This window comes from Sinocyclocheilus grahami, unplaced genomic scaffold, assembly GCF_001515645.1.
Source record: "Sinocyclocheilus grahami isolate Dianchi unplaced genomic scaffold, SAMN03320097.WGS_v1.1 scaffold1043.1, whole genome shotgun sequence".
Classification (NCBI taxonomy): domain Eukaryota; kingdom Metazoa; phylum Chordata; class Actinopteri; order Cypriniformes; family Cyprinidae; genus Sinocyclocheilus; species Sinocyclocheilus grahami.
In genome coordinates this window covers 25,581-48,033 of record NW_015506222.1, presented here as the reverse complement: position 1 = coordinate 48,033, position 22,453 = coordinate 25,581, and the positions used below count along the sequence as shown (strand labels likewise).

Sequence of the window (22,453 nt, the reverse complement as noted above, 5' to 3'; positions counted from 1 at the left end):
GGTTTTTTAACATTAATATGAGTTCCCCTAGCCTGCCTACGGTCCTCCAGTGGCTAGAAATGGCGATAGGTGTAACCCGAGCCCTGGGTATCCTGCTTTGCCTTTGAGAAAATGAAAGCTCAGATGGCCCAATCTGGAATCTTCCCTTAATGTCGTCATACGGGGAAAGGTTACCTCCCCTTTCTCTGCTTTGCCCGCCCAGAGAATTTGGCCCGCCCATGAGAAAATGAGCTACTACCATGCGAGGCGAGCGCAATAGATTTTTTTTCCTCGAGAGACATCATGGCTTGCAAATGAGCGAAGCATGGCAGTTGCCCCACCTCTCTCCTCCTCATTAGCATTTAAAGCTACAGACACAGAAATGGCACGTCCTAAGGAAAGCTCATTGTGGGACTGGCTCGTAGTGGCTGACATTCTGCACCAAGGCTGAATTTCGGGAAAGCGACTTCAGATACAGTACTAGGGACCACTTAGGCCTATATAAAAGCATCCAAAAGCAGCATGTCATGGGACCTTTAAGCATTTCATTTTTTTATTAAAAAAACTTTATAATATAAACATTAGATATCAAGTTAACTGGATTTACATCCAGTGTCATGTTAAATAAAGAAAAAAAATATTTAAAAAAGCATGTGCTAACAGAGATGACAAATAAATAGTGTGTAAAACCATCATCAGTTATCATTGAACTATTAATACTTATCAATATTTTAATCTTATCAATATTTTTTGGTATTGTATGAAGTACATATATAACAAAATTAAACACTCTGGTTTAAACACACTCTCATTCAATGAATGTGATGTTCCATAGAATTTGGCCAAAAGCAGTTATCTTAGAAAGCTGCATAATTATATTGCTGCAATATTTCATTTGAAACATATTTCATGTGAGGAGTGTGCTTATAATGTCACACAATTCACAATGGGCTTGTATTAAACCTCAGTTAGCTGAGCAAAATGAAATAAATCTAGTATCTGTTTGCTTATGATTGCAGTAGCACAGCTTTCACGCAATCAAAAGGAAATTCTTTTGTGAGATGAGTCTGAAAATGGAAGCACTCAGGCCGAATCCTAAATTGAAAACTAAATTGAAAATCCTGGTTGGTCTGTTGACAAGTGGAAGGTTTTTTTTTTTGCTTTGGAAGTGACAAATTCTAAATCAATCTTTGTAGATCATTTCCTTGCACTTAAACTGAATTCAGCATATAAGAGTTATTTGAATATATAAAGGCGAGGCCAGGACTAGTTGTCATATACTGTAAATATTTCTCAAGATGAGTTTATTTCTCAATTTTTTTCATATACAGATGACACGTTTATATACAAATTACTCTTGAGTCTAGGGCTGGGTATCGAGTTCGATACATTTTAGGCACCAACCGAATTGCCTCGATACCATCGAGTATCGAAAAACGTCTCATCGTTCGGTACCAAATTTTGATACCTAAGGGGTTAATCTCATCAGCGTCAGTGAGCCAATAAGCCTGCAGCACTAGCAAAAGTGTTCGACTAGAAGAGGTGCGGCGTAGATCGATCAGTGTTTGACATCCGCGAGAGCGATTCGAAATCGCAGATCGTGAAATCGCACGGGAACAGTCTGCTCTCTTTAGCTCTCGTGGTACTGTAAAACACAGATAGGTCTGCACAGTTAGTCCGCGTCAAGTCGAACACACCTACTAGTTTACACCGGTTACACTCAGAGATGTGGCGCACACATGAGGCTGTAGTTTGAATGCGTCCCAGCCCCCTTAGATGTAAGGCTACATTTACACTGGTGCGTTTATGTTCTAAAATGAAAACGTTCCTCGTCATACCTCCGACAAACGACAAGCGACAGACCGGTCATTCAGTCATTCATTTCCAATGGAGAGTAACGTTAGTACGGGAGCTGCGTGGAGTTCCGATCATATGCAGATGTCCGTTCATACTACACGACTGAAAGCGCGTGTTACGTGAGCATTCATGCAAACTGTAGGATCATGATAAAAAAGACAATAAATAAGATTTATATTCCGCTTTTACTCAAAACTCAATTTCACCATCGAGTGTTTGTAATAACTTCCGATTGCCGTCTAATGTGTGTTTTGGCCATGTAATGTTGGCAGAGTCAGAGCAGCAATCATGGAAGAGAGAACACAGACAGACAGCGCTGGAAGCTGCTAATGCTCATCAGTAAATCAGTGGAAAATAAATAGAAATCATGATTCTGTCTGAGCTACAGTATGTTTTTTTAAAATGAACACGCACTAGTGTAAATGTAGCAGATGTGTAAACTGAAGACTATTTGAGCTTTATTAAAACTATTTGCAGTGATTTATTGTGTTGGTTACATTTTGTTCCTTTGTGCAGTGGCTCGGGAGTCTTTGAGTTTGTATAAACATCAAAAAGCTGAAAAATAAAAACAAATTTTTTTTTTTTTTAGATAATGTAATCTTGTTAAAATTGATTTCATAAAATCGGTATCGGAAAAATATCATTCAGGAACCAGTGTCAAGGTATCGGTATCGGTATCGATATCGGAATTTTTTTTACGATACCCAGCTCTATCTTGTCTGAATGTTGGTCAGTGTGGTTTTATTGTGTTCACAAGAGCTATTTAAAGATATGATATTGGAGCAGGGGTGGGAAGTAACGAATTACAAATTCTCACGTTACAGTAATTAAGTTGTTTTTATCAGTAATTGTACTTTTTTGAGTAGTTTAAAAATTGTGTACTTTTACTTTTACTTGAGTACATTTTAAGTGATGTATCGGTACTTTTACTCCGCTATTTTCCTCTGTTTGTGGTCGTTACATGCTTATTTTAATTAAATTTTTTATCCATCATCATGATTGGATAGAGAGATAGTAATAGGTCTCGTGACTTTCGTCAAATCAAATTGTGCATAGAAAACTTTAACCGCCAACTGTTTATCATGGCTGCTGGAAGTGCATTCTTCAAGCATCAATTCTGTCGCATCTTCCTCTAACTTGATATGTTAAGGTACATTTTGGATTTCTGCTTACTAAACGATTTGTATATATGCTTGCCTATCTACATGGCCTGACATTTTGTGTGAGGTTGCGGGGTATTGCATACAGTGTTAACTCCCGCAAGTGCCACGTTCGGTAAATTCTCACTCACTTATGAGACGCTCGATCTGCGCTGCCTCGTCTTTGTCTCGCGTGCGTTCTGCAGCAGTCACTTGGATAAGTCTTTGTTGAACGATTTCTGCTTACTAAACGATTTGTATATATGCTTGCCTATCTACATGGCCTGACATTTTGTGTGAGGTTGCGGGGTATTGCATACAGTGTTAACTCCCGCAAGTGCCACGTTCGGTAAATTCTCACTCACTTATGAGACGGTCGATCTGCGCTGCCTCGTCTCTGTCTCGCGTGCGTTCTGCAGCAGTCACTTGGATAAGTCTTTGTTGAACTTTGAGCATGTGATGCGCACAGTGAAAAAGTGTGTTGGAAACAAATTGAGGGCCAATCTGCACCTTATTGATGGCATTAATATACTGCATCTGTGCCAGCAGGTGATGTAATAAAACTGCAGCTGGTTAATAAACGTTTTTTTTCAAATCCATTTTATACAATCCACCTTCATTTAGCAAGTGCACTCACGCATAAATAATTTTCAAGTTCAACACTTTTTGTTCCATTCAGTTGTGGATGAGTACTTTTAAATAGGCTACTCTTTTACTCTTACTCAAGTAGTTTTTTAGACAAGTACTTTTACTCTACTCGCACTACATTTTTTGGAAGGTAATGGTACTTTTACTTGTATATTTTTTTCAGTACTCTTTCGACCACTGTATTGGAGTTTTGGTTTGTAGAACAGAATTAAAAATTCACAACTCTAAAATCTTGAATGTGAACTTCCCCATGTGACAGCTATCCCCATTTTCTCCTCTGTCATTACCATCCCCATGATCTAAAGGTGAATTATCACCAAACAAGAGTTTATAATTCATCATCATATTCTGCTGATGATCACAATGAGCTCTTTTGCTTAGCTTGGCTTTTATGTGCGTTGCTCAACAGGAGCTGTCAGAATAGTTAATCAGGCCCCAGTGCTGAGGTAGAAGATTGTATATCCTCAGTTTACTCATCATCACGTCACAGGAGAGGCCCAGCCTGGACTTTGGTTATGTAATGCAGCTGCACATTTATTTATTCGTTTGCATGGCATGCCATAAGCCTGTTTAAGCTGTGTCTCTGAGCTGTGTCAGTCCCAGCACGGTGCATCATTCAGCTGTGCTCAGCGTTTGAGCTCAGGAACATTTCTGCAGTGAGACAGTCCATACTGTCCCCTCTGCAGGCACCCACCCTCACCTGGCAGAGCCCAAGAGAGAGAGAGTAGGCTGTTATTGGGAGATGACTGCATTTGGAACACAGCTGACCCTTCGCTAAGCTCCTTGGTTACTGTTACTTACTCAGACAAGTGCTACAGAACATAGAAATCATTTGGAGATTTCTGTGATTTTCAATAAAATGTGCCCATGAAGTGGTGAAAATTTAATAGATATTTAATTTACGTGAAAACAGCAACTGTGGTTGCCAGAACTTTACCATAAAAAAAATAGTAGCAACATTTAAAATTTTACAGATTGATCTTAAATTTACAGTAAAAACATATATTTCATAAACTGAAATAATATTAATATACCACCAAATTACTCTTTTTTATTTTATTTTTTTTGACAACCACTTTAAAAACACAGAAAAAAACAAGTTGAGGTAAATAATATTTAAACGGTGCAACAATGCCATACATAAAAAACACTATCATGGTAACACTCATGACACTAAAATAATGTAATGAACATTCATTAAACAAGATGTAACAAAACCTTAATGTATATAAATAATATGAATTTTTTTAAAAAAAAGTTATTTCAATAAAAAGAAACATCAAACGTGGCTTGTTATTTTCTTTTAAGAGTGTTTTACTGTAAAATGACATGAAATGTTCCTTACAGTTTTTCACCGTACAGACTAAAGGAATTTCTTTTTTTTTTACTGTTAAAATTACAAACATTTTTATTAATTTAACTTGGAGAAAATGTACTGTAAGTGTTCTTACTGATGTAATACATGTTCAATTTCCAAGGAGAACTGAGACAGTTTAATCTACAGCATGAGCTCCTCAACATTTATTTAAATAAAATACATTTTAATGATAATTTCGATTGTGAACAGTACGTGTGTGTGTGCGTTTGTCAGTGTGTGTGTGTGCCTAACCTCAGATTGTGCCAGGTAGCCTGCCACTATAATTATACTGTAAATCACACTGGATAAATCACAACCTGCTAATTACTTTTATACTAAAAATAAATCTGAATATAAACATGATATTTAACACTGCTTGTACTCTGTAAACGTGGTAACCTGCAGTTCTTACTTTAAGGAGCTATTTCTAACTGACGTAGTATAAAGATGCCATGCATGATTTATAGTTTAAATTCTATTATAATGTTTCAGATGTTTGTTTTTCTCTCCAAAATGATCCAGATATTTTGGTTATGTTGTTTATGAACAGAATATCCGTAATGCCATTATACTCTATACAATTTCACCAAGCCCAGACAAAATCTGCAGACTTTTGCTTCATTTTCCGTGTCAAGTTTGAGGAAAAGTCTGAATAGGCATACATCCGAGAGAACGAGCTATTGGAAAAGAAAAAAATGTAGGGCTGGGACTAGTTTACATGAATCGATTGTTGGTTGGATTTTGAGATGTGGGCAGAATAATGCAAGCTTGACATTTTAATAAAAAAAGATTAAGAGGTCACAAAAACAAATACATTGGATCATTCACAATAAAATCTATAAAATACATTTAGAAAACGGAGAACTTTAAAAATTGCTATTTCTCAAAAGTGTCAAATGCCTAGGATCACAGGATAAGATCTGCCATTAACTGATCCACATCATCCGCAGCCCAATCCAGTATTCAAGATCCTAATTCCCCTGACCATAAACTGTTCTGCCCTTCGGGAAAGTGATATCATGTCATCAAATCTAAGACTATGAGAGTGAAGAACAACTTCTATGCAACTGCAGTCTGTTTACTTAAAGTCTGCATCTTTACCAGTGTATGTCACTGTGCTCTACATTTTGTGTAGAGTTAATCATTGTAAATGACAGGTTTTCTAATTCTGCTGAAATCTGTGGAGCTTTCTGCAGGTTCCATACTTTTAAGTAATTTCAAAGTACCTGTGATTCTTATTGTTATTTGTATATTGCACACTTTTGTGTTTGTCATGTGCTTTGTAAAAAAGCACCTATGAAAATGGCAATGGAATACATACACTCATGATCACACCATCTGAACCCTTTTCCTTGACCTGTTTACTACTGTTATTCATAATGCCAGATGGCATCATTTCGCCAAATATGCTTAAACACACAGCTTTATGGCAGAAGCATTTGTTTATTTCCCTCTGAGCCGTGCCATCTGTTGCCTTTGCAGGATGACAGCATCTTAAAGGAGTTTGATATCAGCCATCATGTGAAAGAGGGCTTTGAGAAAGCTGACCCGTCACAGTTCGAGCTGCTCAAGGTGTTGGGTCAGGGCTCCTACGGAAAGGTGAGCTTTGAAAATGCTGCATTTGACTTACTCTCTGTGTGCTACTGTAATGCAGAGTCATCGATAGCTAAAATTAGATTTGCCATTTGTTTGGATGTAATTTTGTTAATGCATGTGGAGTTAATGTATGTAAAAACATTTTTGGTGTCCTTATAAACCCTTCAGTTGAACTTTAGAAAGTCAGGATCAGTTGTTGCAGGATTTAAATTACATAATTTTAACTGAGTATCCTGTGTCTCAAAACGAAACAAAAATAAAACCAAGCAAGTTTTCAACCTAGTAAGATCAACACAAAGGCCGTTTAGTAAAGGTAGCTGCATAATCAGTGATACCTTTGGAGAAATTAAGCTATCATCACATTTATTTTCAGCAGAGAAATCAATCCCAGAATGCAATGCAATTCTGTCAGGACCACTATCGTCAAAGATGATTGACAATTAGCATACAGTTTGGATTGGCGGTATGGTTCCATTCTGGGCACGAACTCCCTGCACATCCATGCAGCCTAGCATGGATGAGAGCAGGGAGAGCAGCGATAACCCCCCCACCCCAGGGTAAACAGAACAGAACCAGAAAAAATACATGAAGTGACCAGGTGTAAACAGGCCCTAATACAGGGTGTCAAATTCAGTTCTTGGAGGGTCACTGTCCTGCAGAGCTTAGCTCCAAACCTAATTAAACACACCTAAACCAGCTATTGCAGATATCGTTAAAGTTCAATAATGTTATGTACACATTTTAGAATTAGTCTGATTCAAGGAGAATCAGAAGGCTAAATCCTGACTGACAGAGGAGGAGTTGGGGATGGAGGAGGGTAATTAGCTATTGAGCAATGCGAAAACTGCTGATAATACTGCGGGACCTTATATATGAATACTTAGATAGGTGTCGTATTCCCATAGGTTGATGGGGATCAGCTGAGAGTCAGCTGATGCGATCTTGACTAACGTGACCTGCCAGAACTGACGCTACGCTAGATTTATCTTAATAAAAAAGACAAAGCAAGAGAACTGCTGATTATAAATATAATTAGAATTCACTCAATTTTGAACATTTCAACACTTTCAAAAAAGTGTTAGTCTTTTGCACTGTGCTTATGTGTGCTGTGTATTTCGTTTAATAGAGTACTGCATTGTTAGCTTAGCAACATGCTAACATGCCAAATTCCACTGAAATCGACTGTGAATTGAGTCTTCTGTGCTATTTGTATGAATTACTTCCTATTTAGAATAATTCAATTTAATCACTCATGTTCCATGTCAGTTAGGATGTTGCCTCAGCTGCTTGTGTAGGTGGTTTAATTACTCCACTTTAACTCCTGCCTTTTTCCTTTGAAACACAAAAGATGTCAGGCATGTTCAAAATTGCAAAAATTACAAAAAAGTATCAGTGTCATACAACCCAAGTCTTCAGACGCCATGTGATAGCTTTGTGTGAAGACGACATTGAAATTTTAGTCTTAATGCCTTTAAATGCTGACTACATAGGTAGCTCAGAGCAGAAAAAGCTGTCATATGGCTTAAGACGACTTGATATACATATTTATGTCAGTGATCTCACCAGCTGGAAAGCACCCTAAGGCTCTGTTTGGACTGGATTACTAGTATTTATACCTTTTAAAAACAGTCTGCATTGTTGCACAGTAAAAAGAAGTATCACATGACAGCCATCTTCAGTGGTAGCTGTCACTAAAGGATCAGTTCATCCAAAAAAATGAAAATGCTTTGCATCAGTGTCTCAGCAATGGATGCTCTGCAGTGAATGGGTGCCATCAGAATGAGAGTCCAAGCAGCTGATAAAAACATCACAATAATCCACAAGTAATCCACAGCACTCCAGTCCATCAGTTAACATCTGGAGAAGACAAAAGCTGAAACAAATCCAGCATTAAGACATTTTTAACTCAAATATGAGTCCATAATCCATAATAACGCTTCCTCCAGTGAAAAAGTGTTCTGGTCTGAATCAGGAGAGAAATCTGCACAGATCAAGCACTGTTTAAACAGCTCTAAACAAATATGTGGCTGGATTTTAATGTGAGAGACAACAGGAGATGCACTTTTTCACTGAAGGAAGCGTTACTATGGATTATAGACTCGTATTTTTCAGCTTTTGTCTTCTCCAGATGTGAACTGATGGACTGGAGTGCTGTGGATTACTTGTGGATTATTGTGATGTTTTTATCAGCTGTTTGGACTCTCATGTCTTATGGACATGTTGACTTCTTTTATGGTGTTTTTCCAACTTTTTGGAGCTTGAGAGCCCCTGGACACTGACTAAGGGCCTGTTTACAGCTGGTCACTTTATGCATTTTCTCTAATCTGGTAGCTACTGTTTCTGATCGTGAAAAGATCAGGTGTAAATACCCTCCAAAATGCTTTTGAGATTTAAATCCAGTCACTTAAACCAGTTCAAGAGTTGATCTGAGACGCATTCCAGACAAAACTGGACAAATGTAAATGTATTCGGTTGTTGAAACCACATATGTGACCCTGGAGCACAAAACCAGTCTTAAATCGCTGGGGTATATTTGTAGCAATAGCCAAAAATACATTGTATGGGTCAAAATTATTGATTTTGATTTATGCCAAAAATCATTAGGATATTAAGTAAAGATCATGTTCCATGAAGATATTTTGTAAATTTCCTACTGTAAATATATTAAAACTTAATTTTTGATTAGTAATATAGATTATTAAGAACTTCATTTGAACAACTTTAAAGGCGATTTTCTCAATATGTATATATTTTTTTTGCACCCTCAAATTCCAGATTTTCAAATAGTTGTATCTCGGCCATATATTGTCCTATCCTAACAAACCACACATCAATGGAAAGCTTATTTATTCAGCTTTTATATGATATATACATCTCAATTTAGAAAAATTGACCCTTATGACCCTTATGTGTGAGAGCGTGTTATAGGCTATATGACATGTTATAGCCAGACGGCTTTGCTGCAGATGAGCAGCTGAGTATCTCTTCAGCAAACTGCCACAAATGATACCAAGTTATCTTACGAGTGCTGATGCCACTCTCTCTCCTCCCTTACGAATATTACCCATGGTTAATTTGCATAAGGGCTGTTGCGGTCTCTGATCTTGAAATTAGCTGATGATGAATACAATCTGTTGCTTTGGCTGACGTGAACTCTTATTAAATTTGCATATAATGAGGGATTGAAGATCAGATTTATATCAATTTTGTGGAGACACATTTATGTGGCCAAGTGTAAATGGAACCTAAGAACTTCATTTGAACAACTTTAAAGGCGATTTTCTCAATATGTATATATTTTTTTTGCACCCTCAAATTCCAGATTTTCAAATAGTTGTATCTCGGCCATATATTGTCCTATCCTAACAAACCACACATCAATGGAAAGCTTATTTATTCAGCTTTTATATGATATATACATCTCAATTTAGAAAAATTGACCCTTATGACCCTTATGTGTGAGAGCGTGTTATAGGCTATATGACATGTTATAGCCAGACGGCTTTGCTGCAGATGAGCAGCTGAGTATCTCTTCAGCAAACTGCCACAAATGATACCAAGTTATCTTACGAGTGCTGATGCCACTCTCTCTCCTCCCTTACGAATATTAACCATGGTTAATTTGCATAAGGGCTGTTGCGGTCTCTCATCTTGAAATTAGCTGATGATGAATACAATCTGTTGCTTTGGCTGACGTGAACTCTTATTAAATTTGCATATAATGAGGGATTGAAGATCAGATTTATATCGGTTTTGTGGAGACACATTTATGTGGCCAAGTGTAAATGGAACCAATAAATCAGATGACTATCCATTCAGTAAAAACACATGAAGTGTCCAGATGTAAACAGGCCCTTTGTTTTGTTAAAAACGGTTCCATTTACATAAATGCGTTTTTGCAAATCGAATCAATTCCTGCGCGAGTTCACAATGAAAGCAAAAAATATGAGCTGCATTTTATTTATCATCAGCTAAGCTCAAGATCAAAGACAGGGAGAGAGCGACATCAGCACTGGTAAAATAATTTAGTCTTACTGCTTTCTTTTAACGAAGATGAAAGTGTGTTTAGCATCTGGAACTTACTTTCAGTTTCATTTGCGGCAGTTTGCGCATCGGTTCGCTGAAGAGATACTCAGCTACTCATCGGCATCGGTGCGTGTTGCATTAGCCATGTCATATCTGGCTATAATGTCATATAGCCTATAGCACAAGTTCACACACTTATTTTTATTTTTTTACATTTTGGGAGGAGCAAAAATTTACATATGTGGTTTCAACAAGCAGATTCACTTAAACTTGTCCGGTTTCATCTGGAATGCGTCTCAGATCAACTCCTGAAGTGGTTTAAGTGATTGGATTTAAATCCATCTCAAAAGCATTTCGGAGGGCATTTATACCCAATCTTTTCACGATAGGATAGCTATCCAATCAGAAAAAAATACATGAAGTGACCAGGTGTAAATGGGCCCTAATACAGGGGTGTCAAATTCAGTTCTTGGAGGGTCACTGTCCTGCAGAGCTTAGCTCCAAACCTAGTTAAACACACCTAAACCAGCTAATCAGTGTCTACTAGATTACTAGAGGATTACTTGTTTGGAGCTGGTCGGAGCTACAGTTTGACACGTGCCCTACTAAGATGTGTGAATATTATGGGATTTTGAACTTACGTTTCATTTTATAGGTGTTCTTGGTGAGAAAAATCAGAGGTTCAGATACAGGACAACTCTATGCCATGAAGGTCTTGAAGAAAGCAACGCTAAAAGGTAAAACTGACCCTTAAGCCCTTAAAATATGAGATCTGAATTATGATTGTACTCTACAATTTGTGTGCTTTGCATTTGTTAATCTTTCCCTAGTATGCACTGATGTAAAACCTGCAGTTATTATTTCACCACAACATGACATCTAACCCGTGATTCATAACTGAGCTGCTAGGAGGCCTGAAGTGCTCACTAGCTGATTTTTAAGGAGTATCTGAATCATCAACGTGTTTAGCATGGGGAAACGGTCCCACTCAGACACCCAGGCAATTTTCCTGAGTGACAGTTTTTCATTATTGCACACTGCAGATCCGTAGCAGCTTCCCTGGAACAAAGACAATGAATTAATCTAATAAACAAACAAAGCAGATAAACCCGAAGTCTTAAGCATTTGTTTTTACACACAAAAACACAAATTTAAACAAAACAGCAGTTATGATAGTGATTCATAGTGCTCAATTTGGAGTGGTAGTTTATTTCACAACCTGTTCACAACCCACATAACTTATTCACTCGATGTAACCATGGTTACATCCCAAAGTCTTTGCTCTCGGCGGATGATGTTGTGCAAGTCCTTCATGTACGTGTGAATGAAAATAACAGTGTTGGTGACTGTGGCGCCTCACTGTCAGACCACAGCAATGCTGCAGCTGTTACATAAGCCAACACTCGTGTGAATGAAGCATCTTACATGATGCTTTTGATGCCAGACTTGTCAAAGATTTGTAGTCCTGCAGACTTAAAGGTGAAGTCTGTACATTTTTGGATGTTAAAATGTACAGAATCAACTAAGAGTAGGTCATTCATCTTTAAGCCCTTAAAATATGAGATCTGAATTATGATTGTACTCTACAATTTGTGTGCTTTGCATTTGTTAATCTTTCCCTAGTATGCACTGATGTAAAACCTGCAGTTATTATTTCACCACAACATGACATCTAACCCGTGATTCATAACTGAGCTGCTAGGAGGCCTGAAGTGCTCACTAGCTGATTTTTAAGGAGTATCTGAATCATCAACGTGTTTAGCATGGGGAAACGGTCCCACTCAGACACCCAGGCAATTTTCCTGAGTGACAGTTTTTCATTATTGCACACTGCAGATCCGTAGCAGCTTCCCTGGAACAAAGACAATGAATTAATCTAATAAACAAACAAAGCAGATAAACCCGAAGTCTTAAGCATTTGTTTTTACACACAAAAACACAAATTTAAACAAAACAGCAGTTATGATAGTGATTCATAGTGCTCAGTTTGGAGTGGTAGTTTATTTCACAACCTGTTCACAACCCACATAACTTATTCACTCGATGTAACCATGGTTACATCCCAAAGTCTTTGTTCTCGGCGGATGATGTTGTGCAAGTCCTTCATGTACGTGTGAATGAAAATAACAGTGTTGGTGACTGTGGCACCTCACTGTCAGACCACAGCAATGCTGCAGCTGTTACATAAGCCAACACTCGTGTGAATGAAGCATCTTACATGATGCTTTTGATGCCAGACTTGTCAAAGATTTGTAGTCCTGCAGACTTAAAGGTGAAGTCTGTACATTTTTGGATGTTAAAATGTACAGAATCAACTAAGAGTAGGTCATTCATCTAAACACTGACTTTTTAAACTAATAACATCAAGTAATATAAATCATATTCGGGCACAGATCAGATCATCTTGCATGCGTGTAAACAGCGAAAAAACATGAGATCTGATATTTTTCGTTCACATGGTGCATATCTAATTACTGTCCTTATGTCTAAATATCCATATCTGATCTTTTCTTAATAAGAATTTTTTATGTTTTCATGTCATCACTGTAATGTAACACTCATTTAGACATCTGCATATCCAAACTAAGTAAGTGGGAGATAAAAGATGACAGGCAGCTATGAAATGTGTAAACTTACAGGGAGACAAATAATTATTAGTTTTTCCACAAACATTTAAAGCAATACGTAGACAGAATAAGAACAGAATTTGATTATATTCTGGTTATTTATACACCCTAAAAATGCTGGGATGTTTCAACCCAATGTTGGGTCAAATATGGATTAACCCAACTGTTGGGTTACATTTTGGTTACATTTTTAAATTAGCTTTTTAACCCAACAGTTGGGTTAAAACATCCCAGCATTTTTTAGGGTGTATAAATAACCAGAATATAATCAAATTCTGCTGGAAACAACCCAGCATTTTTTAGAGTGTAGTCTTATAAACCTGTTTACCCAATTGTCATCGCTTGATAGAAATCAATATAAGTGTCAGTCATTGTCTTGTTCTGTTTTGTCTCTAGTCATGGTTTTCTGTCACAGTCTTTGTCTGAGTTGGTATTTATAGTTTCTAATTAGTTTTGCACCTGTTTCCTGTTCTGTTGATGATCAACCTTGTGTATTTAAGCCCTCAGTTTCCTCAGATCTGTGTTTGTTTTTGAAGTTATGTTAGATGTGTAGTGTGCTATCGCCCTGTTTATATATTCGGCCTATATATAATATATGCCTGTATTAATTTACACAACAACAGGTTTTGGGGGCCTGAAAATGCAAACTTGAAAAGTTTTTGAAAATGATACAGTTAGGCCATATAACTACAAAAACGTGTTGTTGTGTAAAATTGTGATGCGATGTCATGCATGCATATGGACTACTTGCACTGAGCCTCGTGACGCACTTCCGTTTTGAAATAATACAACTCAGTTATTTCCGGTTATGTATATTTTCAATGTTCCGTAATCATCTTGTTGACTTAAATGCTTATTAAAATTAGAGTCCGCGGGATGATTTCAAAATCCGGACATTTTCAGAGACAGGAGGAGAGATATTCTGATGATTACTGTGTGCAGAATTTTCCAAACTCAATGGAACGTGAAGTTTTAATCCAACATAAGCCGATCTGATAAAGCAATGGCTAGTAAACATACATGATTGTTTCACCACAGGGTGTCGTGGTCTAAACTAGTAATCGTGACGCTGCAGTGTATGTGAGATCTAATGAATAAGAGCAGAATGAACTTTTATTTATCTGTATTAAATATGTTTAAAAATATGTATATGTAAATATGTCACTATTCTGTGTCATTTTTCATTCACAATCATTTCACTGAATGCAATGCCAAAATATGAATATTCAAAGCAGTCGCACTGTCAACTCGTTACTGTTAAAAATTAATTCAATGTTTAACATTGTTCAATTTCTATAAGGCAGTTACCGCACATTCATTCAACCATTTTAAACATTGGAATAAGAGCACCAACGCACACATGCAATAATGCTCTTACGAAAATTAGCCATGGTTATAGTACAAATAAAACCCAAAAATTGTTGGAGTTTTAGTTAAACTACAGTTAGTTGTAGTTAAACCATAATACACCACAAATAAACCCGGGTTTTGCTACACAAACCATGGTGTTTAAATTTGATTATACAAATAGTAAACTGCAAAAAAAAAACATGGTCGCTACACTTTTACTATAGTAAAACCATGTTTATTTTTCGTAAGGGTGTTTATCAGTCAAATTCATTTAAAACTTTAAATTCAACTGGTATGAAATATGATCAGTAAGAGAAAAATGTGAAGACAAGCGCTGGACCTCGGCAGGTTAGTGGGGAAATATATTTATTTATTATACAGAATGTTTATTTGGAAGAGAAATATATTCATAAGAACATTTCAGCAGGTTGAAGATAATTCATGTTAACGCAGAGAATATGATTAATTGTTTTACAGTGAATGAGTTCTTTTTAATTATTTAATCATCATTTTATTTGTAATCATAAATAATGAGTCTCTACATATTGTCTCTTTGTATTTTAAGTGCGGGACAGAGTGAGATCGAAAATGGAGCGAGACATTCTCGCAGAAGTGAATCATCCCTTCATTGTCAAACTCCACTATGGTGAGTTGTTTTCTCAAGGGGAGACTATAAACAACAGAACAAGAGCATTTAGACAAGAACATCAGTTTCTGTACCCCCGTGCTCTACTGAAGTGACAAACAGACAGTGTTGTGGAGTGACTAACTACATGTAGAAATACTACTAACTAAACTACATTCTACAGTTGTATGACAGTAGCTCAGCTGTTTTCATAGCGCTGTAGCCTTTACAGTAATGAGCTTTTATGTAATCTTTTCTGTTCAAGTTTGATTATGTCTGATCTGATTGTAAAAGTAATTTATATTATCTGATAATTATTCATTTTTAAAAAAGATAGGCAGTAGCATGAATTAGTGGTCGACCGATATTGTTTTTTTGACAGCCAATGCCGATATGGAAAGCAGGGTGGCCGATAAAGCCGATATAATTTTATTTTATTTAATATTTAAGCAATTTGAAATCATTTGAAAATGGATTAAAATAATAAATGTGTAAAATAAACATACTTATACTTTAAATGACTAAGTATTTTTCACAAATAAACAAATATTTAATCAAAATATAATTAAAAAGGAAGTAAACACTGTAGCCAACAGAAAAACTTATCAGCCAATGCCGATATTTGAAAAATGCCAAATATCGGCCAATATATTGGTCGACCACTAGCTTGAATGTAACATTTAAATTATGGGTGGCTTGTAACTTCGCAAACTACAATTTCAGGTTTTTACAGGTTTTTTGCCTTGTGCTTCGTAAAAAATACTGCTTAAATGTCACCTTTTTTGTTTCCCCCTCAGCCTTTCAGACAGAAGGAAAGCTGTACCTAATATTGGACTTTCTCAGAGGGGGAGATCTTTTCACACGCCTATCCAAAGAGGTCAGTTTTTAGTGAAACAGCTCAAGTCAACTAAATAATTCTGCTGTTACAAAACAGGCAAACATGACATGCTTGTTCGGTTGTAAATGCTTATGTCTTCTTATAACTTATGTTGCCCAAAACCCCTAATATATAATTTTCTGGTCACACTTTATTTTAAGGTCCAATTCTCACTATTAACAAACCATTAACCACGACTTTTGCCTCAATAAACTCCTAATCTGCTGCTTATTAATAGTTAGTATGGTAGTTGTTAGGTATTTGGTAGGATTAGGGATGTAGAATATGGTCATGCAGAATATGTGCTTTATAAGTACTAATAAACAGCCAATATGTTAATAATCGGCATGCTAATAAGCAACTAGTTAATAGTGAGAATTGGACCCTATAATGTTACCCATTATCTCAGCTGTAACACAAAAGCTGATATTTTAAGAATGTTGTTGCTGCACTTTTCCACTGAAAGTGAATGGAAAATTATGTAATAATGGTAATAATTAGGTAATAATGTTCGCACGTTCCTCTTAACCAAATGCAACATGCTAAATATGACAATGCAAGAATAAGTCAAATTGACTTCTTTTATGGTAGTTTTATTGTGCTTTTGTCACTATTTGGAGATTGACAGCATTCTCATTTAAGTTTATTGAATGTGAAAGATCGCAGTGAAGATTCTTCTAAATTTCTCAGTTTGTGCTCTAGGGAAGAAAAAACATATGGGTTTGGGATAACATGACAGTGAGTAAACGAGTACATAGTAATAATACCAATGTATTTGTGTCCACTCATTATACAATTGAGCTGAGTAGCAGTTGCTTAGTGAAAGGCTGTAAGCATTCAGTCGTTTAGTAATTACCAAAACATCCACCTGCAACAGAGGTATATCCACATGTGCAGACTGATTTATTACACCATATTCTCTGATAGATGGTGTAATTGGTCCCTTTTAGCACTTGCTATACTTTAATTCTTCTTAATGGAGTGTATGATTTTCTTGATCGCATTACTTTCTAATCTCCCAAATTCAGTAAAGCTTTCCTCAAGGATCTGTTCTCTTCGCACATGGGGAACAAATCTGATTGATATTGATCTATAGCGGGCAAGTCTTGCTGAGACCTACACTTTATGAGCTGTGAATCACACATTATAGCAGCAGAGGCCATCGGTGGAAAATTATCAGTGCCATTGTTGAGAAATTCAATACTGTGTAGATGCTGGTGAGGATTAAGGGGAAATAATTTGTTTTACATTGATTAGCACAGTTTGTGTCTGATGGTCGTATAGAGTTTGTAATAGATCCCCTGAGTGCTGAAGATATTCTCAACAACTGAAACCAAGGTCCTTCTTTACTGTAGCTGACAATTCTGTTATTAATACATACATACGTGTGTGTGTGTTTGTGTGTGTGTGTGTTCTCTTCCCAAATAAGTAATGAGTTTCTACATTAGAGCACTTCTGGTAAATATCGGCTTCTGGATCTTTCCTATTATCCACTACCCATGTATTCAGTTGTGGTCAAAATTTTACATACACTTTGCAGTATCTGCAAAATGTTGCGCTGCGGGGCGGGGTGCGCGTGGCGAAACACGCACGCCAACTGTCATTGGCTTGTTTAGTTAACACTCGAAGGTGATTGGGCTCTCGGGCGAGATCCCAATTCGTCAGTCACTGATGTAACATCTCCGTTCCCTCCTTCAGGGAACGAGGGTTACACAAGTAACCTAGACGTTCTCTTCCCAAATAAGCAATGAGTTTCTACATTAGAGCACTTCTGGTAAATATCGGCTTCTGGATCTTTCCTATTATCCACTACCCATGTATTCAGTTGTGGTCAAAATTTTACATACACTTTGCAGTATCTGCAAAATGTTAATTATTTGACCAAAATAAAAGGGATCATACTAAATGTTTATTTTTTATTTAGTACTATTTTATTTAGTACTTTATCCACCACTGTATATATACACACACACACATACTGTACATACACTGCTCTTGGATCATGGTGAACAAAATATTCAAGCTTAAAATGTTTACTTATATGCACTGTGTAATGTTATTGGAAGAGACCTGAACTGAGCTGGACGGTAACATCACTGAATCAACATTGAACTGACTTTAACTGATAAACGGACTGTTTTCTGTTGTCCTCTTGCAAACCACAGCTGCCGTTTTTTTACCGTAAATTTAACGGAATTTTTTTACAGTGTATGTGCGACCCACCAATGGTATTCCTCCCCAGACCATCACTGACCCACTGCCAAATCGGTCATGCTGGATGATGTTACAGGCAGCTTAACGTTCTCCACGGCATCTCCAGACTCCTTCATGTCTGTCACGTGCTCAGTGTGAATCTGTTCTCATCCATGAAGAGAATGGGGTGCCAATGGCAGCTCTGCTAATTCTGGTGTTCTCTGGCAAATGCCAGTCGAGCTGCATGGTGCTGGGCTGTGAGCACAGGTCCCACTAAAGGACATCGGGCCCTCCTGGAGTCTGACAGTTTGGTCAGAAACATGCACACCAGTAGCCTGCTTGAGGTAATTTTATTGGGCTCTCGCGGTGCTCCCCCGTTCCTCTTTAAACAAAGGACCAGATACAGTTCTGCTTCTGGGTTGTTGCCCTTCTACGACCCTGTCCAGCTTTCCTTGTGTAACGTTCCATCTTCAGGAATCTCCTCCATGCTCTTGTGACTGTACTGGGAGACACACGTGTGTGTGTTTGTGTGTGTGTGTGTGTGTGTGTGTGTAAAAATTGTAAGTTTATATCTGAAAATGTACACCATGGTAAGAATAACCTTTCTGACATTATTTTGAAAAATAAAATTACATAGTGCTTCTTAAGTTTCACACTTAAACATAATTACAGCCCCTGATGTTCAAGAGTTCTTCAACCGATAAGTGAGTGGTTTAAATCTATAAAAAAGTACATGCAGCAAACCACCAAGAATAACTTTGTTGCCGTGGTAATCGGATGAGAGATGGCAAGGTTTATTTAAAAGCATAATATTGGGCTTTTAAGGTGTGACATCATCTCGTGTTGCTATGCTGGTCTAGGCAATGTACTGTTTTTTTCCCCACTCCTTACAAAATCTGTTCCTGCGCTACAAACATGTACATTGAAGTTTCAAAGCACAGAAGCATTTATGGTTGAAAGGAAGAAATAATTCCATATTTGCATTATCTATGACAACAAGACTGTCTTTTGCTTTAAAAAGCTCAGCACATACCTCATGCTGAGTGCATGCACTTTATTTTGATGTACCATTTATGGAAATCAGTGGTAGTTAAATCAAGCACCAATATTACTATTGCCCATACTTACTGTTTAAACAAACCCATACGCCTAAGTATTAAACTTCGGTGCAGAACTGTGCTACAGACATGAATGATACCTCAAATCATGCAGCTTACCGAGGAGACATGTGCCATTGCTTTAGAAAGCAATCACTTGTTATTTTCACATAATGGATTATAAAATGGATTTTTAAAAAAATCTATAAATTCCTCAGAATATCATAGGGACTTGTGGGTGGGCTCTTTTGACTTGGGTCTGTAGGCAACCACTCAAAACACCCTGTCACCCTGTGCTAGAAACCACTAAAGCTACCCAGAATACCATAGCAACGTAGCACAAGCTCACATTTTCTTCAAAATATGTAAATTGTGTTATGTACCATTATAGATTCAGTTGACATCATGTTTACACATATTCTTGTGTGACTCTCGCACTCAGCTTGTGATGTATTTTGTAGTTGCCTGTGATTGAAAAGCTCCAGCACGTAGAATGACTTCAATCCAGTATCTGGTCTCTCTGCTGAACACAGCCCCACACTTATCTGGAGCAGACGTTTCCTTCAGACATTGATTAATGTGACTCATGCTCATTCGTTCAGCTAAATAACCTGTTTTCTCCACCTGTCTGGGCTTTATTGTACACCTCACTCTTCATCAGTCACATTGTTCTGTCTTTATTCTGGTTGTGTAGCGATAGTTGTCTTTATTAATTTGCTTGCGGACCTCTTTGTGTCATTGTACATGATATAGGCCACTTTGCTTTAGGATAGCAAGATTATATGGAATCAGGAATAAACTGCTGAAATCACTTCTCTCCCCTAGGTCTTTTTCAATTATTAAATAACTGCTGTAATTTCAGAAAGTGTAAATGTTCAGCATGGTATTTTCACTCAGCAAAAAGTGACTAAATCACATCTAAGTTCAGTCACTCACAGGAAATCGAGAACCTTTTTTGTTTATTTTTTTGTTATTTTATTTACATTTATTTAAAATAGAAATATTTTGTAACAATACACACTACCATTCAAAGGTTTGCGGTCAGTAATAACTTCATGGGATAGTTCTTTTCCTCATTAAAGTTGTTGAGTACAGTCTTGCACATTTTGCATCAAATCGAAGTTTGAATATGATTAACCTTGTTGCTGGCTGGTTTGGTTCCTGACTTAAAAGTCTTAAATGAAGGTTTTTTTTTGTTTTGCTTTGTTTTTGTTTTTTTATCCATGTGGGAAAATGAATGGGAAACGTTTTTTTAAGCGAATAGCCTTTAGTTTACCTTATAGTCATAAGCTGTTTTGCTGTTTGCTAGTGCTATATAGGCAAATGGTTTTGGGGTGATTGACATTCTCTTCTCACTCTATAGAGATCATTTCGTTGGGCAAAAACTTGTATAGACCAACTACGGTTGCATTTTACATAAAGAGCAACTCCTGCACTTTTATTTCTTGTGACTAATCAGTCTCTCTGTAAAGTGTGAATTAAAAAAGAAACTGGAGCACTTTTACCGAGAGATTCTTGCACTTGATTTAATCATGATTCTCCGCGCAGAACCGTGCCTGGGAAGTGAGACATAAATTAATTACCGCTGGTGCTCCAATCTTTCTGCAACAGCTGCTGCTCTCCTGACTAGAACTTGTTACGCCAATCTACTCTCCTCAATATGGCACTGTCTGTCCCCTGATGCTCTTTACACAGTCTAATTAAATATCCCAGTTATTAAAATTAGCTGTGAAAAGAGCAGTTTTTGGTCTTCTAAATATAAGAGCACACTGTTACTGCAGTTTTATTGAAGATCTGTCACTGGCCAGGTTCTGCATTAAAGGTATAAGCTGGGTTATTTACAACCACCTTCTATTGTAAGTGCATTACCGTAAATATGTTTCCCATTTGATGTTATGAACTGCAGGTACAGAGTCTTGCTCTATAGACATTGATTTACAACTCAGAGCAATTGAAAAATTGAATGGTTTACTCAATGACTCATTGGTAAAACCCAAGAGGGCTGGTTTTCTATTAAGTTTTAGGTAAAAGTATTATCTAAATGAAAAAATTAGACGTTTAAGCAGTTATGTGGAGGCTTGGATCCCTCCTTCAAAACCATAAGCCTAATTTCTAAGAAAAGTAATAATACACCTCCCCTCAATAAGCCGCATGATTTGAGGTATGATTTATGTCCATAGCACAAATTGTGTGGGACGAGTTACATGATTAAATGTTCTGGTTAGGGCCTTGTTCAAATCCCTAATCCTAAAGGAATTGGATTTCTGTAAAAGCATTGACTAAATTAAAAATTAGTTATTTGTGATTTTTTTTTCTTTCTTTCTAGGTAATGTTTACCGAGGAAGATGTGAAGTTCTATTTGGCTGAGCTGGCCTTGGCTTTGGATCATCTTCATAGTCTGGGCATCATCTACCGTGATCTTAAACCAGAGAAGTAAGACCAAACCCCGTGTATTATCAGTAAATAGCAATCATGTGTTCTAATTTACACTGTAGCCTACTTAAGTGGCCTAGATAGTGACCTTGCTTTGATAACCTCAGCACGACCTCGACTGGACATAATGTTCAGGAGAGCTTAATTCCTGCATTTTCAAGCAGCAGTATAATCCACATCTGGATTAGAGTCAAAATAACTCTGTGAAACTCATGTAATTACAGTCATAATTCAGAGATTCAAACTGGGTGATGCAACCACCCAGAGAGTGTCCTGTGCTGCTCCTGTTTCTTTGGTGCAGTTGCAGCAGCATCTGTGTTGTGTCCTGCTGGATTCAGAGTGCTTGTCAAAGCTGTTTACCTTACATTAGACTGAAATGTGTACAGGGCTCAGCAATAAGGATGACCTGATGGTCCGGGATCTGTGTGTGAGAGTTTTATCCATGTTGAGGCTTATTGATCAAGTACAAGCGCTTTCATTCTTTAAAGGGGTCATAGGATGCTACATGCACTTTTACAAGTTGTTTGAACTTAAATGTGTGTTGGCAGTGTGTGTACACAACCACCCTAAAATGATAAAAATCCACCCAGTGGTTTTTTGTTAATCTACTAAAATCTTTACCCCTTTCTCAAATCGAGCCGATCTCAGA

At 37.2% G+C, this 22,453-nt stretch overlaps 1 protein-coding gene across 1 annotated transcript in view; it reads left to right on the top strand.

Annotated features, from left to right (window-relative positions):
• Window positions 1–22,453, top strand: part of LOC107566059 (ribosomal protein S6 kinase alpha-2-like) — a gene marked incomplete at its 3' end in the record, with an annotated part of 57,017 nt that overhangs the window by 9,774 nt on the left and 24,790 nt on the right. Inside the window, exons 2-6 of the mRNA XM_016251433.1 lie at window positions 6,463–6,579; window positions 11,258–11,339; window positions 15,145–15,225; window positions 16,002–16,081; window positions 21,698–21,804. Coding sequence (XP_016106919.1) covers window positions 6,463–6,579; window positions 11,258–11,339; window positions 15,145–15,225; window positions 16,002–16,081; window positions 21,698–21,804 — 467 coding nt within the window. The remainder of the gene's footprint in view (window positions 1–6,462; window positions 6,580–11,257; window positions 11,340–15,144; window positions 15,226–16,001; window positions 16,082–21,697; window positions 21,805–22,453) is intronic.